Source organism: Lissotriton helveticus, chromosome 7, assembly GCF_964261635.1.
Source record: "Lissotriton helveticus chromosome 7, aLisHel1.1, whole genome shotgun sequence".
Classification (NCBI taxonomy): Eukaryota; Metazoa; Chordata; class Amphibia; order Caudata; family Salamandridae; genus Lissotriton; species Lissotriton helveticus.
The window spans coordinates 217407603-217423600 of NC_136068.1; the positions used below are offsets into that span (position 1 = coordinate 217407603).

The following is a 15998-nucleotide window of genomic DNA, read 5'->3' on the forward strand; positions in this document are numbered from 1 at the left end:
GGTTTTTAACATGGCTCTGCGTTCTGGCGCGGAAAAGCTGTGTCTAAGAACTGACGTCAGCACGCGGAGGCGGCGTCTAAGTACTCCGACGACGTCATCACGGCGCCCACGACGCCGACGACGGACGCGGAGCCGCAGACGACGCCTACCGACGCGCAAGGGTACTGCTACGCAAAAATTTCCGGATCCAGTCTGACGCCTGGGGATATTCTAAGGTAAGGAATCTAATACTAACTAATGTCTCTTACAGATATATCATTACACAAGTAGTAACTTGTGCATTAGAAACAAACTCATCAATACAGCTTGTGTATGCCTCAGTCTGCATCGCATGCATTTCTGCAGAAATTAGAGAAGTCTTCTTTGAGGAGGTGGGATGAGATTGCTCCAACCAGTATAAATGGAAGCATAAATGGAGGAGGGTTAGCACCATCTTGGATCTTGACATTCTCAATCAGTTCCTCCCCCTGCAGAAATTCAGAATGCTAACTATGGATGAGGTTCTGGCTGCTGTACAAATAAACAGCTGTGTGTGCTCAGGGTACCTTCAATGGACTTCTGTTTTTTGTGGCCTCATTGAATAAAGACAAGAAGAATCTCCAGTTCACTGAGGGGAACTTAAAACTAGCAGTACAGGACACTACCATCTGCCTTAGTGCTGTCGATCAGGTCTTCACAAAGATGCATAGGTAGTGAGTAGCCTTCTTGCATTAACAGATGATTCATTGTTACCCACACCAGCGCTAGTGCAGAGTCAGCTCTGACCTCCACCCAGGAGACCCAGTTCAGGCTTTGTTTCTAAGTTTGCTGCTTAAAATCCTTTCTGGTCCTTTATTGAAGGTTTCAGCTTGTTGATTAGTTTGTCTTCAGCCTGGTGAAGACCCTCTCTACTCCACATAAGGTAACAGGCTAGCAGGGAGCCATTTTAGGCCATAAGAAATCCAGCAAGTAAAGAGCTCAACATAATTTCATTTAGAAATTCTACAAACTGCTATTGATGTTTGAGCAAAGGTATCATTTCTTTGCCATGTGAGATAGATTGGGAGAGAGCATGATGAATTACTGTTCTGCATCTGCATTACAGTGCACAACTAGGTTCTCACTCTATGTGAAAGTGAATGATTCTTCATGAGAAGCACAGTTCACCCGTGTTCATTTTCCAGGTCACTGGCAGCTACTTGACTAGTATAGTATGCAAGAGGTAGGGAGTCTTGCAGGTTCCAATAACAAACACGCACTGGCATAGCAATAGGTCTGGCTAGTTTCAAAGTGATAGTGTTTCCTGATTGGCGAGTGTGTGTGTGGTTTTGTAGGGTGAGTCGGTAAGTGTGAAAACGAGTCAATGACTGGGTGAATGAGTGAGTGTAGGGCTGGATGAATGAATGAGAGAGTGTATTCATGAATAATTCATTGGTGAGTGCTGCAGTCTTGTAAGTCAACAGTAATGCATGACTGAAGAGCGGCATTACGGTTATCCGATAAGGATAAATAGCAAAAACACTAAGCACAGGCTAACCGAGCAAAATAAGTGCAAGTGACCGCTGTTTGTAGTCAGAGACAGACCTGGAAACCTGAGCAAGGCACAACTGTAAGTAATGCCATATTGGTCAAATATAAGATAAAACTGTCTGTTATACTCTGTGTCAAACACAAAACAACATGCAGATACAGCATTTGAGATTTTTCAGTTAAAATAACAGGCTACTAAAAACTAAGTGTGCAGTGTTTCACTCTCACAAAGTGGAGCCCAATCTGTCCACTGTAATAGAGAGGCAGAACAAGAATTCTGAAAAAGTTACAATGACACTTTCCTGTAGTGGCGGTTGGCAGGTGCCAATCTGGCCTGCGGCTGGGCTTTCTCCCTTACCCACCGAGAGTTCATGGTGGTCACAAACACCTAACGGCTGTGTTTTGGGGACCACTTGGGAGAGTTGGAGAACAGGCATTTGGCCCCCAACAGAGAAGCAGCTTCATATCAATATTCAGGTGTTTTGCCATATTTCCCACCATCTTCGAAGTGAGGCTTGGTCAGTTCCTCATGGAGAACACAACCACAATGTGGTACAGTAAACAGCCGGGTGGAGTGGGGCCCTGTATTCTGAGTCAGGAGATGCTACGCCTCTGGAAGTAGCTAGATCTGCAGAACATCTTCCTAGTCACCATCCACATGTCCGAGACTCTAAATGCCAGTGCAGATGAACTAAGCTGGCATCATCTGGTGGACCACGAATGACGTCTTCATCCAGAAGTGATGCAGGACATCCTTGTTCAATGGGGTTTGTTCTAGCTAGATCAGTTCGCCACCATTGATAATTCATAGTGTCATCAATTCTGCCTGCTCGGGTTTCCTCCTCCAAAGCACTTGTTGGAAGATTAATTCTGGCTGCAGTGGAAAGGAAGTCACCTGTATGCATCCCCTCCACTACCTTGCCTGCCTCGAGTTCTAAGGAAGATCAAGTCAGACAAGGTCCAAGTAATTCTCTTTGCTCCAGACTGGGCTAGAAGAATGCGGTGTTCAGAGCTCCTAAGCCTGAGCATTTGTCCTTTAATCAGGTTACAACTTCAGGAGGACATTCTGTCTCAATGCCAAAATTTCAAAACAACATCTACTGCATGGCCAACAGGCTGTTGCTTTGACAAGTGTACATATTTCCATTCTTTTTTCCTATATAAATGTGTTTATTTCCAATAAGTGCATCAGTGTGAAAAAGGGCACCAACAGGATTTTGGCCATTCAGCCCCAATGCAACAAATAAAACATTGTAAACAGTAACCTAAACCAACTGAACCCTCCACCACCACCACCACCCTCCTTCCACTTCCCAAACATCTGTCAGCTGTTACAGTTGCAAAATAACAAGAAAGCATAGAATCAGTAGCATCATTTCGCACCACCACAGATCAATTACGGCCCATCTTGGCACTGACATCCCACCCTCTTCAAGTAACTCCAAGGAGTAGTATTGCATCCATCCGGCCCACACTTTACGACCCCCGGTAGGGTATGGGACTATTTCTGCCACCATATACATATTCATGCTCCCTTTCCACTCCTGAAGCGAAAGGCTCTCATTCACCCGCAGTACCGGGCTATTTCCCTCTTGACCACTACTAGCCATACACCTCAGAGCAGCAGTTTAGCCCTTGGCAAGCCAACATCGTTAGGGATCACCAGGATGCTAAATTTGGGATTCAGTGGGATTATTTCTGTTAGAACTTTACATAGTTCTGCGATAACCGCCACCCAATAGGCCTAAATCGGATCACTGACATAATATCGAGGGACATAATATCGAGTATCAAAAATATCGTTGACAGAATATCGACAGACAGAATATCGACTTTGTATCTACAAACAGGTAAGTACAAAAATATCGAGTAAAAAATATCGTTTACAATAATATAGTTTATGAAAATATCGACTTTATTAAAAACAATGTTAAATTAAATTAATATTAAAAATTAATTACTAAAATATACTTAAAAATACTTACATTACCTTATAATAATTAAATAAATAATGAAAGTTATAAAAAAATAATTTTACAATCATATTTGTTAAAACATATATATATAGTAACATAATATAATTAAATAATAATCAATATTATTACCGTAGGATAGCGGAAGTGTAAAAATTACTATTCCCACTCCCGAGAATGCAACAGTAGGGAAAGCGTTGGATAGCGTAGGGGTAAAAATTACTATTCCCACTCCAGTGAGTGCAACAGTAGGGAAAGCGTTGGATAGCGTAGGGGTAAAAATTACTATTCCCACTCCAGTGGGTGCAACAGTAGGGAAAGGGTTGGATAGCGTAGAGGTAAAAATTACTATTCCAACTCCAAAGAGTGCAACAGTAGGGAAAGCGTTGGATAGCGTAAGGGTAAAAATTACTATTCCCACTCCAAAGAGTGCAACAGTAGGGAAAGCGTTGGATAGCGTAGAGGTAAAAATTACTATTCCCACTCCGGTGGGTGCAACAGTAGGGAAAGCGTTGGATAGCGTAGGGGTAAAAATTACTATTCCAACTCCAAAGAGTGCAACAGTAGGGAAAGCGTTGGATAGCGTAGGGGTAAAAATTACTATTCCCACTCCAAACAGTGCAACAGTAGGGAAAGCGTTGGATAGCGTAGGGGTGAAAATTACTCTTCCCACTCCAAAGAGTGCAACTGTAGGGAAAGCGTTGGATAGCGTATAGGTAAAAATTACTATTCCCACTCCAAAGAGTGCAACAGTAGGGAAAGCGTTGGATAGCATGGGGGTAAAAATTACTATTCCCACTCCAGTGAGTGCAACAGTAGGGAAAGCATTGGATAGCGTAGGGGTAAAAATTACTATTCCCACTCCAGTGGGTGAAACAGTAGGGAAAGCATTGGATAGCGTAGGGGTAAAAATTACTATTCCCACTCCAGTAGGTGCAACAGTAGGGAAAGCGTTGGATAGCGTAGGGGTTAAAATTAGTATTCCCACTCCACAGAGTGCAACAGTAGGGAAAGCATTGTATAGCGTAGGGGTTAAAATTACTATTCCCACTCCAGTGGGTGCAACAGTAGGGAAAGGGTTGGATAGCGTAGAGGTAAAAATTACTATTCCAACTCCAAAGAGTGCAACAGTAGGGAAAGCGTTGGATAGCGTAGGGGTAAAAATTACTATTCCCACTCCAAAGAGTGCAACAGTAGGGAAAGCGTTGGATAGCGTAGAGATAAAATTACTATTCCCACTCCGGTGGGTGCAACAGTAGGGAAAGCGTTGGATAGCGTAGGGGTAAAAATTACTATTCCAACTCCAAAGAGTGCAACAGTAGGGAAAGCGTTGGATAGCGTAGGGGTAAAAATTACTATTCCCACTCCAAACAGTGCAACAGTAGGGAAAGCGTTGGATAGCGTAGGGGTGAAAATTACTATTCCCACTCCAAAGAGTGCAACAGTAGGGAAAGCGTTGGATAGCGTATAGGTAAAAATTACTATTCCCACTCCAAAGAGTGCAACAGTAGGGAAAGCGTTGGATAGCATGGGGGTAAAAATTACTATTCCCACTCCAGTGAGTGCAACAGTAGGGAAAGCATTGGATAGCGTAGGGGTAAAAATTACTATTCCCACTCCAGTGGGTGAAACAGTAGGGAAAGCATTGGATAGCGTAGGGGTAAAAATTACTATTCCCACTCCAGTAGGTGCAACAGTAGGGAAAGCGTTGGATAGCGTAGGGGTTAAAATTAGTATTCCCACTCCACAGAGTGCAACAGTAGGGAAAGCATTGGATAGCGTAGGGGTTAAAATTACTATTCCCACTCCAGAGAGTGCAACAGTAGGGAAAGTAAATACTTCTCATATTATTTAAAAATATATAAATTAATATCTATAAAAAATTAATTAAAAGTAATTACCAATTTAATATAATATAATAATTAATCAATTACAATTACAAATTACAATTAATTTTTACTATTAGTTACCTATTCAAATTAATTACAAATTAACAATTAATTAATTAACAATTAAAAATTAATTAACAATTAATTCAAATTAAATACCATTAAATAAATTGAATTATTTAATTAATTATGAATAAATTACTTCCCACCCTATTCCCCTATAAACTCACAACCCACTACAGCAAAAAAATTAGTAAAATTAACATAATTATCAATTAATCAATTAAATAAAATGAATTGGCAATTAAAATGTAATTAATTACCCATAAAAAACTAATTAACAATTAATTCTAAAAAAATAACAATAAATATTTTTACATATTTAATTAATTATAAATAAATTACTTCCCACCCAATTCCCCTATAAATCCACAACCCGCTACAGAAAATAAATTAGTAAAATTAACATAATTAGCAATTAATCAATTAATTAAAATTAATTGCCAATTAAAATGTAATTAATTAACAAATATAAATTAATTAGCAATTAATTAAAAATGAATACCAATATATAAATTTACATATTTAATTAATTATAATTAAATTACTTCCCATCCTATTCCCCTATAAACCCACAACCCGCTACGAAATTCAATTACGCAAAAAATAAATAAACTAAATTCATTAATTAAAATTAATTATAACATAAATACACACTTTTCACACATATAATAACATAACAAACACTATAAAAAATTCGATATTATTAAAAATTCGATAATTTTAATAACCTATATTATATACTTCGATATTTTTACTTTATATATTTTTAACATTCGATATTACATTACTTACCTTCAAAACGATATATTTGATGACTATATTCTGTCCATTCGATATTTTGTCCAGCCTATATTTTGTACTCGATATTATGTCCATTCGATATTTTGTAGTCGATATTATGTCTGTTTACTCCTAAATCAATGGGCATCACCAAATAGTGTGAAAAAGGAACCCTCTCTTCCGTGACACCTCAAACAGGGGGGTCTTGTGCCTTCTCCATTGCAAAAAAGTTCCGCCTATTGTAAAACAGCCCACGAAGGACTTTAAATTGTATTTAACGTAGTCTTGAATTTTCTGCTACCTCCCTTGTGTGCATCAGGGCCGCCTCTCGGTCTATATCTTCCAGGTCTCCTGCGTCTTCCACCCATTTTGCTAGCAGTCTTTGTGGAGTGTTAGGCATATTGTTATTGAGGGGTTTATTTATAAATTGGGGAGACCGCACCCTTCTCCAACAGCCTCTGTTAGCAGCCGCCCTTCCAGCAGGGCGAATTCTGGCATGCCCTCCCCAGGTAGCCCCTCGGCCTGCCAGGCATGCCGTACCTGTGTGTATTTCAAAAATTGATTAGCTTTCATCACATACTTGCGCTGCAATGAGGAGAATGGCATTAAGTTCCCTCCCTCTAGCAGATTGCCTTCCTTGGAGATCTCAAAAAGATCCCAGCCCTCTCACCCTCTCAATCTCCTCCTGGCATGCTCTTCCCACCCGCCCCCAAGTTGAGCACAAAACAGAGATCTCTCAACAGCGTCATAAAAAACCTAGGCATGTAACGTCTTATGCTTCAGTCTAGCGATGGAGGAGCAATTACGTGTCAGTTTATGATACTCATCATTCAAATCCTCCAACTGCCTACACCCTGTGGAATCTGTCTCCAGATCCGGGTCCCCTTCCAGTTCCAAAAGTTTTGTCTCAAGCTGCTCCAAGATTCCCACCACCCTCCTCCTCTTTTTGATAATCAGGTTCTCTGCACTGTCCCAGAGGATGGTCTTATAAGCTTCCCAGAGTACCAATGTGGACATAACTGAGCCTTCATTCTCTTTAAAGTAGAGCTCAGAGTCCACTGGTACCCTAGGGGCCACCTCTCGGTCCAGCAAATCCCACTCATTGAGACTCCAGCCTATGCCTCCTACAGGACACCTTCTACCCGGTTTCACCAGTACGGGGGACTGGTCAGAGGGTCCCCGGTCCAAGTATTCTGCCTGATGTCTGGCCCCCACCTCCCAAGCGGGAGCAAAAATGTAGTCTAACCACTAAAACGCCCTAAGGGCCCTGGAAAAGTACTAGTATTGCCGCTCAGTGGGGTGCGCCTGTCTCCACCGGTCCGAGAGGCCAAAGGTATTGACAAAGTGTGAAAGCGGAGTAGTTGGAATGGGCATTCCTGGTATCCCGGTCCGATTCAACTCTACTGCCATAACATCTTTAAAGTCCCCTCCCAGAATGTGGACTTTGGGTTTGTCTCCAACAGAATTTCAGAGAGTTTTCTCATCGTGGGGGCCTGTAGCTGGGGCGGCAAGGAGTAGAGTAACATACGTCCGTCCCCAGAGCCCCTGCACCCCCACATTTCTTCCAAAAGGGTCCATTCACCTTTTAACCATCTGGAAGGGAGGGTTCTTCCTAACCAGTATGGCCATAGCACGGGATCCCAAGGTATAGCCTGTGTGGGCCAGAGTGGTGTACCCGCCCATTCCCAGTAATCTTCACTGGACCGCTTCAAGAGCGTGCCCCTGTAACTCAACTAGCACTACTCTACAGGGAAGACTAAGAGGTCTGTAGCTCACCACCCCTTCCACTAACTCAGTCCCACAAAGTCTGTAAACACTAATAGAGCCAATCTGAGGAGACCTCTGCTTATCCTTAAGGTCGTGTCCCATGTCACAGTGTACTACTTCCCCTCCATGGCTGGCTCTGGCCTCTCCGTCAGGGCCATCTACTGACCTTCGGCCAGGCACCCTCCTCCATGTAGGGACGCGAGCCAGGCACACGCTCTCCACACCCGATAGCCTGGGATGCTCTTTCAACACAGTCAAAGCATCCTCCGATGACTGGAAGAAGAAGGATATAATTGCTGCAAGCCTGTGCACACGTTACAACGGTTCAATACTTATTTCGATAAAGTGTATCATTTTTGTAGAAATCAGGAAAACATGTATCAATTAAATAACATCCGAACAGTGTGGTTGTTATTGTAATATCTTCTGTAATCCTGAACGGTTGCCCAGCCAGCACATGTTTCATCTGGGAAGTACTCCACGACTTCTTCAGGGCTTCTGGCAAACTTCCTAGACTGAATATCCCTGGCCTGCTCGGTGACATCAGCAGTGGCAAGGATTTAGCAGGATCGCAATGGTCCGGTGTGGACCTCGGTCAAGGAGCATCTGACTCTGTCGCCATCTTGGCCACGCCCCTACATATTTCTATTCTTAGTCAGGACACCAGTGTACATTTCAGAAAAAGTGAGTCCAGTGATTTGGTTGCTTTTCTGTGAATGGGTTATATACTTTGTATGGCTATTTAGTGTGAGTTTTGCTTTAAATTGATACAATCTGTTTCAGTGATCTTTTGTTTCCTCTGCTTACCTGGTGCTTCTGCCACTCACTTCAAATGAAAACAATAAGTCTTGGGGTTACCAATTGGTAGACTTTTAGTTAAATTTGTCAAGAGGAGAAACCTTAAAGATGGTGCTTAGGATTTTGTAATTATACTTTCTGATACTTACATCAATGAAATCTTGTGATTGAATGAGCTTTCTGGCAAGACATGCAAGTCTTTAATTGGGCAACAAGTTGTTCATTAACTGCATACTAAGCTGGGGGAATGCAAAGAGGAACTCATAAAGGGGCTGATAATAAGGAAATTGCATGTCACTCTCTTAAGAATACTTGAGAGAAAACCCCCCACAGCTGGAAGAAAACTTTTACCGCAAACCGTCTTCATATTTTAGTGTTTTGTTGAGTAATGTTTGAGCAATTTTATTTAGTACAGTTAGTTCACTTGAAGTAAACCATGATAGCTTCAAGAATATCTCAGTAGTCTGTTGCATGAGGTTGCAGTAGTACTGCAACTTGTCTTTGGCATGTGTTCACCTCACAATCCTAGACACTCAGCAATCCCAAGAGGTACTTGAGATCTGTGATTCTTGTACCTAGTTTTCTGCGATGATGGGGTCTGGACTAATTTGTCTCTTTTTCTTTCTGCGCACCATTGTAGGTCAGTAAAATGAAGCGCCATGTCCGTTCACATACCGGGGAGCGTCCATTCCCGTGCTGTCTCTGCAGCTACGCCAGTAGAGACACATACAAGCTAAAAAGGCACATGAGAACTCATTCAGGTAAATAAAATAAAATGTAAATTGATACTTGTATAGCGCACTACTCACCCGCAAGGGTCTCAAGGCGCTTGTACGAATACCGCTGTGGAACCCATCCTGGCTTTCCCTGTGAGGTGTCCACTCCTGGGCACCCCCAAGGTGGAGGCCAGGCATCCTTAGCGTTGTGGGGGCCGTTGTGGAGATTAAGCAAGCTATTGCCCAGAATTGCAGAGTGGGACTCCATGATTGGAATAGGCACAGAGGCGAGAATTATCAGGTCCGTGGAATTTTTGAGCTCAAGACCCGCCAAGGCGGGGAATTGAACCTTGGTCCCGGGCTAGACCTCTGCATCAGGGTCTGCCGCTCTAACCATTGAGCCACACTTCTCCAATTTAGGTAACCCATGCAGTGATGAGTCTGACCCAGGGCTGGGGCTGTTTGTTGATGATAAATGCAAGTGATTGTGCCCTATTTATATTACAATGCTGATAATGTTTCTCAGGTAGATGCTTGTTGGGGGGCTGAGCATCATTGGCCCCTATCCATATTGTTTAGCACATTGCACTGTGGCAATTGTAGCCCTCTGGGTTCCTACTCATACATTTTAGCAATACTGTATTCTAAATTCAGGTTTCTTTCAAGTGTACCCAGAAAAATTGTACTCACAACATCTATGCCATCTATGCCAGCCTTTATCTGGGACCACACTGGTGCCCTCTCCTGTATGCCATAATGAAACTGAATTGCGTTAGTGAAGTAAAACATAAAGACAACAGAATAGATCCCATAATGCTAGAGAATACGCTAGTCATTTAAAGATGCTTCACTCCTTTTACTGTAACATATACAAGCTATGTTGCTACGAGATACATGCACAGTGTGTTGTATTAAATTAAATATACCCATGATATTATTTTGTGAACAATACACCTAATATAATGTACCAGAAAGTATATAACCACCATTTTTATGTTATGCATAATTGCCCATGAAATTGTACACTCTTGTCTCTCTCTCCTTCTCTCTCTCTATCTCTCTTTCTCTATCTTTCTATCTCTCTCTCTTTTTGTCACTATAACTTGTCTAAATGACTTTGCCTTTCCCCTCTATTGTTTCTCTCACTATCTCCCTCTTTTATCTCTCTCTCTATCTTCCATTGTGTCTGTAAGCCTTTCTTTCTTGTGATGTCTCTTTCCCGCTGTATGCTTTCCTCTACCCTGCCTTGTTTATCTTCTCCTCCATCTCTCTCTCCTCCTATATCCACATCACTGCCTCTGCATTACCCCTGCTGTACCTCAAGCCTTGATACTGCTCTCTCCTCACTTGTCTCCCCTTGTTCCTGCTGTGTCCCAGTGTCCTGTCTCACCAGTCTCCTATTCTTCCTCTCTCGTGTCTGTTTTATCCTGCTCTGTCTCGCATCTACTGTTTTTCTCTTCCTGCCTGCCTTATGTGTCTCCTCACTCTTGTCTTTCCAAATTTTTGTGCGTGACTCTCCACGCCACGTTGCCACTCATATTCCATCTCATCTCACTTCTGTAACTCTTTGACCCTATCAATCAGGGTCCAATCCAATTACCTCAGTTTCCGAAAAAATCTGAAGACCTGGCTGTTCTAGCTATCTTTCCTCATTTCTCTGTCTCTCTATCTCTGTCTGGTGTTGGTGTCATTGCAAGCGCTCTGAAACCTACGGGTGATTTATGCGCTATACAAAAGCAATGTACATTACACATACATTACATTACATCTACCCCTCCTGTCTCTCTTCATTCATACTCTCTCCTGAGTTTTTCTCATTTCTCTTGCTTCTGGTCTCATGTGTCCTTCCTCGGTTTTTTCCCTTCCCTGAGCCCTCTCACCTCCCTTTCTTTCTCTTTCTTCCTTCTCTGACTCAATCTCTCCCCTATATCCCCACCAGCCCCAAGGCATCTTCTGCATTTTTTTAGGTTGAGCTGGTGTAAGCAGCGCGAAGCGCTGCTGTCCAGCGAAGCATCTTTTGTCATCCACTTCCTGGGAATGTGAGACAGGGGATGGGCACACGCAGGCTATTCCCCCATGTGAGCGCACACGTTCACCCACACGCCGTGCACATCTCCTGTCCTACATTGCCAGGAAGTGGATAACACATACACACAGACAAACACGCGCACACACACGCGCACACACACACATGCACGCATGCACACACACTCAGGCACACACACGCCCGCACACACACACGCATACACACACACGCAGGCACACGTGCACACACACACACACACACACACACACAGGCACACAATCGCAGGCACAGCCACAGACACACACACACAGCCACACACGCACACAGCCACAGACGCACACACATACCCCACCCCTCTCACCGGGCTCTTTTGTCGCAGCGCTGCTTCAGGCTCCGTCACTCCGCCGCATCACCTGGCACACGCGGGGCTCTCCCTGAGGCATGGGAGCCCCGCGTCAACACTTCTCCCGAATTTCCATTTTCAGGCCCGGGGGGAGAGGCCTAACCGGAAAAGGCGGGTCTGATGGGCGGGGTCAGAGAAGAGGAGGCTGGCCTCTTACCTGCTGACAGGCAATGGCCGTGCTTATGTGAACACCTTCCGTTGTGCGCTCTACGCCGTGCTGGTAAATGTCTATTGCATAATCATCCCCACTGCCGCCGCTGATTTGCAGCAAATTACTGAAAGGAGGAGTCGGATTGGTCATGGCAGGAGGTGGACTCGTGGTGGCAAGGGATGAGTGTGGTGGCCGGAGATGGGTAAAGGGTGGAGGGGGAGGGACTGGTGCGGGGCAGGAGACTAGCAGGAGCTGGGTGGCAGAAGGGTGGCACGCAATGGGCAGAGAGTGACAGACACGGCTCTGTCGGCGGAGTCAGCTCACTGCCCCCATCGCCCTCTGTCACCGCTGCGCGTGCCCGCCACATGATCTAATCTTCAGTCGCCGCTTCCTCTTATCTGTCACTGCCGCCAATTCAAGGGAATCTAGACTAAAGTTGCCATGGAGGGAGGTTAACCCTTTCCAAGCCAGATTACGCCCCCGGAGCCCACGTGCCACTGGACCGCTCCCAACTTTACTCAGAGTTTCAAACTCTCATTAAAGTTCGTCAGAGCGCGAGCTGCAGGCAGCGGCACCCCCGGGTTGTCTATCAGCCCCTGCAGCGGACAGACAGAGGACGTCTTGTCGTTTGCCCCCCACCCTCCAGAGTCAATACATCTTGCTTCTGTGCTCAATTGTTTGGTATAACATACCTGTTTGAGGCATGTCGGCTGCTGAATTCATATCTGTGCATAGATCGCCGCCTAGTGTTGGGTCCGGATGATTGCACATTGTTGTCCGGGAAAAGTCTTCGAAGTATCACGAGATAGGTGGCTCCTCCCTTGGACTACAGTGCGCATGGGCATCCTCTCCATTCTCAGATTGTTTTTTTCCGCCATTGGGTTCGGATGTACCTTCCAACACTCCAAGTTCGGAATCGAAGAAAACTTTTCTAAAAGGCCTAAAGGCCTTCGCTTTCGTCGGTATTGTTTGCGATCGGTACCGAAAGACTTTCTTCAACTTTGTTGCACTCCGGTTGTCGAATCGGGCCGTTAGGCCTTCTCGACGCCACGTGGACCGACGGTCGATGGAACGAAGTTCATTCAAATACTGCCCGCAGTGCAACTCAAAGTTCCCGCACACAGATAAGCATCCAGTGTGCAACAAATGTTTATCTCCAGATCATAATGAAGATAATTGTCTAGCCTGTGCCCAGTTCCGATCCTAAAAGACAATACGGCGGGCGGCGACGCAAGAAATGCAGACATCGGCACCGGAGCCCGAGAATATCTTCGACGATGAGGAAGAACTAGTCCACGCCAAAGACTCGGATCAAGACGATCAATACTCCGAGAACGACTCTGAATATTATCTCGACGAAGAAGAAGAAATCGTCGATATCGAAGACTATGATCAAGACATCGTAGCTGTCAAAGACGACTCCGATGACAACGAGGGGCGAACCGTGAGTACACCACCCCATATAGACACTACACCTATATCAGAGACTCAGGTCGAGGCATCGCCATCAGTCCTTAGCCAAGATCAAAAAACTGGTTCTATAGCCCCGCAATACCGCCCGGCTAATAACATACAAAAAGAGCCTTCTGAGACACGTACTCCAAGGCCGGTTCAATCGAAACCGAAAGTCATCGACACGACCGTCTTCAGACCGAACGTCGTTGAACCGAAGGTCACAAAACCAAAGGGCGCCGAGCCGAAGGCCACCATACCAGAAAAACCTTCGAAGCCAAAAACCGTCGAATCGACCAAATCGACTTCGACCGTTGAAAAAGGGAAAAAGCCTGGCACCGAAGACAAAAGGGCTACGCCCAAGGCGGTCGTCGAACCGAAACCGAAACCTAAGGTTCACCAGACCAAAACCGTCGAGCCGAAGCACATCGATCCGAAGAAGGGCATCGAGCCAAAGCCGCAGGCTCCGAGGACACCACTAAAGCCGAAAGAAGTTACCGAACCGACAAAAACAATCGGTTCGAAACAAGTGGTGAAACCCGGAAAAGACGTCGGACCGACAAAACCTGTCGGAAACCCTCAAAAACCGATACAGGCACCAAAACCGGTCCAACCAGCCAAAGGCATCGAACCAAAAAAGGTCAAACCAAAGACATAGACGCCAAGGCACAACACTGTGGAAGAGGAGCTCATCCATCCAGACCCCTCCACAGAGGATCAGTCCAAACTATATATTGACCCAACTACTGGGAAAGTGACTGTTTATACCAAAAAGAAAAGACCAGTTCCTGCTGAAGACTTTTCTAGAATTCCTCTCAAAAAGAAAAGGGACTGTGCTACCTCTCCTATTCTTTTCCTGCCTATATCTCCAGCTATGCCTACTACTCCATATGCCCCATACTCACCTGCACGCTCTGACCATAACCCAGATGAAGATCAGGATGCAGACGTGGGTTTTGGATATCCACAAAATCCATATATAGACCCCAATTCAGGGACTCTACCCATTACAGACCCTACTCTATACCCAGTTAAACCATCACCCACAGAAGACACCGTGGCTTTTAACTCTTTAATAGATAGATCAGCAAGCTACCATAACGTAGACATGTACTCAGATGCTATAGAAGAAGATTTTCTATTCGATACCTTGGCTACATCAGAAAAAAGTGTCAAAACGCTCCCCATGTTAAAGGGCGTCCTAAAGCACGCAACTGACATTTTCAAGGACACTGCTAGGGCACGTGTCATCACTCCAAGGATAGAAAAAACGTATAGGGCGGCACCAGTAGACCCTACTTACATCAAAGGGCAACTACCTCTAGATTCTTTAGTGGTATCCAACGCACGAAAGCGTGCAAATTCACAAACTACTGGAGAGGCTGCTCCTCCTGACAAGGAGTCCAAGATTTTAGGAGCATCAGGCAAGAGAGTAGCAGCTCAAGCAGCAAACTCATGGAGAATAGCCAATAATTCAGGCCTTGCTGGCCAGATATGACAGGGCACACTATGATTCTTTAGAGGGACTTCTCCAACACTTACCTGAGCCGTACAAAGACCAGGCAGTTGAACTCATACAGGAGGGAAAGCTCATCACCAACGCCTCCATTAAATGTGCTCTAGACGCAGCAGCTACAGCTGCCAGATCTATTAACACAAGCGTACTACTTAGGAGGCATGCATGGCTGCGAATATCTGGATTTAAAAATGAAGTACAGGCTACAATCCTTAACCAGCCTATAAATCCAGATTTTCTGTTTGGTCCAGGAGTTGACTCAATTCTGGACAAAATGAAAAAGGACACTGAGACTGCAAAGTCCATGGGGGCTCTTCAGTCCCAGCAGCACAGAAGCTCCTTTCGTCGCTCCACCTATAGGGGAGAAGCGCGAGGTAACACATCGCAGCAATCCTCCACATACAAAACTAATACGCAATCCACCTACAATAAAAACACAAACAGAGGTGGATACAGAGGTAATAATAACAAGGGCAGAGGTCGTGGAGGCAATGCCAATAGATCCTCCACTAACACCAAACAGTGACTTCTTGGCACTACCCCCAGACCATATAACACCGGTCGGGGGAAGACTACAACAATTCCTAACACAATGGTTAAACATCACTACGGACAAATGGGATCAGCAAATTATCCAACATGGCTATTGCCTAGAACTCACATCAACACCACCCAACATTCCACCCATACACCGTCCAATGTCACAGGAACATATAACATTACTGCAGCAAGAGGTCATCAGTATGCTGCAAAAGGGGGCCATAGAACCAGTCCCACTTCAACATCAAGGGACAGGAGTATACTCACTATACTTCCTCATTCCCAAAAAGGACGGTTCGCTCAGACCAATATTGGACCTCAGGCCCCTCAACCTGTACATTTTATCAGTGCATTTCCACATGCTCACTCTGCAACAAGTCTTGCCATTGCTGCTTCAGGGAGACTTCCTAGCAAC

At 44.6% G+C, this 15998-nt stretch overlaps 1 protein-coding gene across 1 annotated transcript in view; it reads left to right on the forward strand.

Moving 5' to 3' along the window:
* Nucleotides 1–15998, forward strand: part of CTCFL (CCCTC-binding factor like) — a 270522-nt gene that overhangs the window by 159589 nt on the left and 94935 nt on the right. The window contains exon 7 of the mRNA XM_078651972.1: nucleotides 9420–9540. Coding sequence (XP_078508098.1) covers nucleotides 9420–9540 — 121 coding nt within the window. The remainder of the gene's footprint in view (nucleotides 1–9419; nucleotides 9541–15998) is intronic.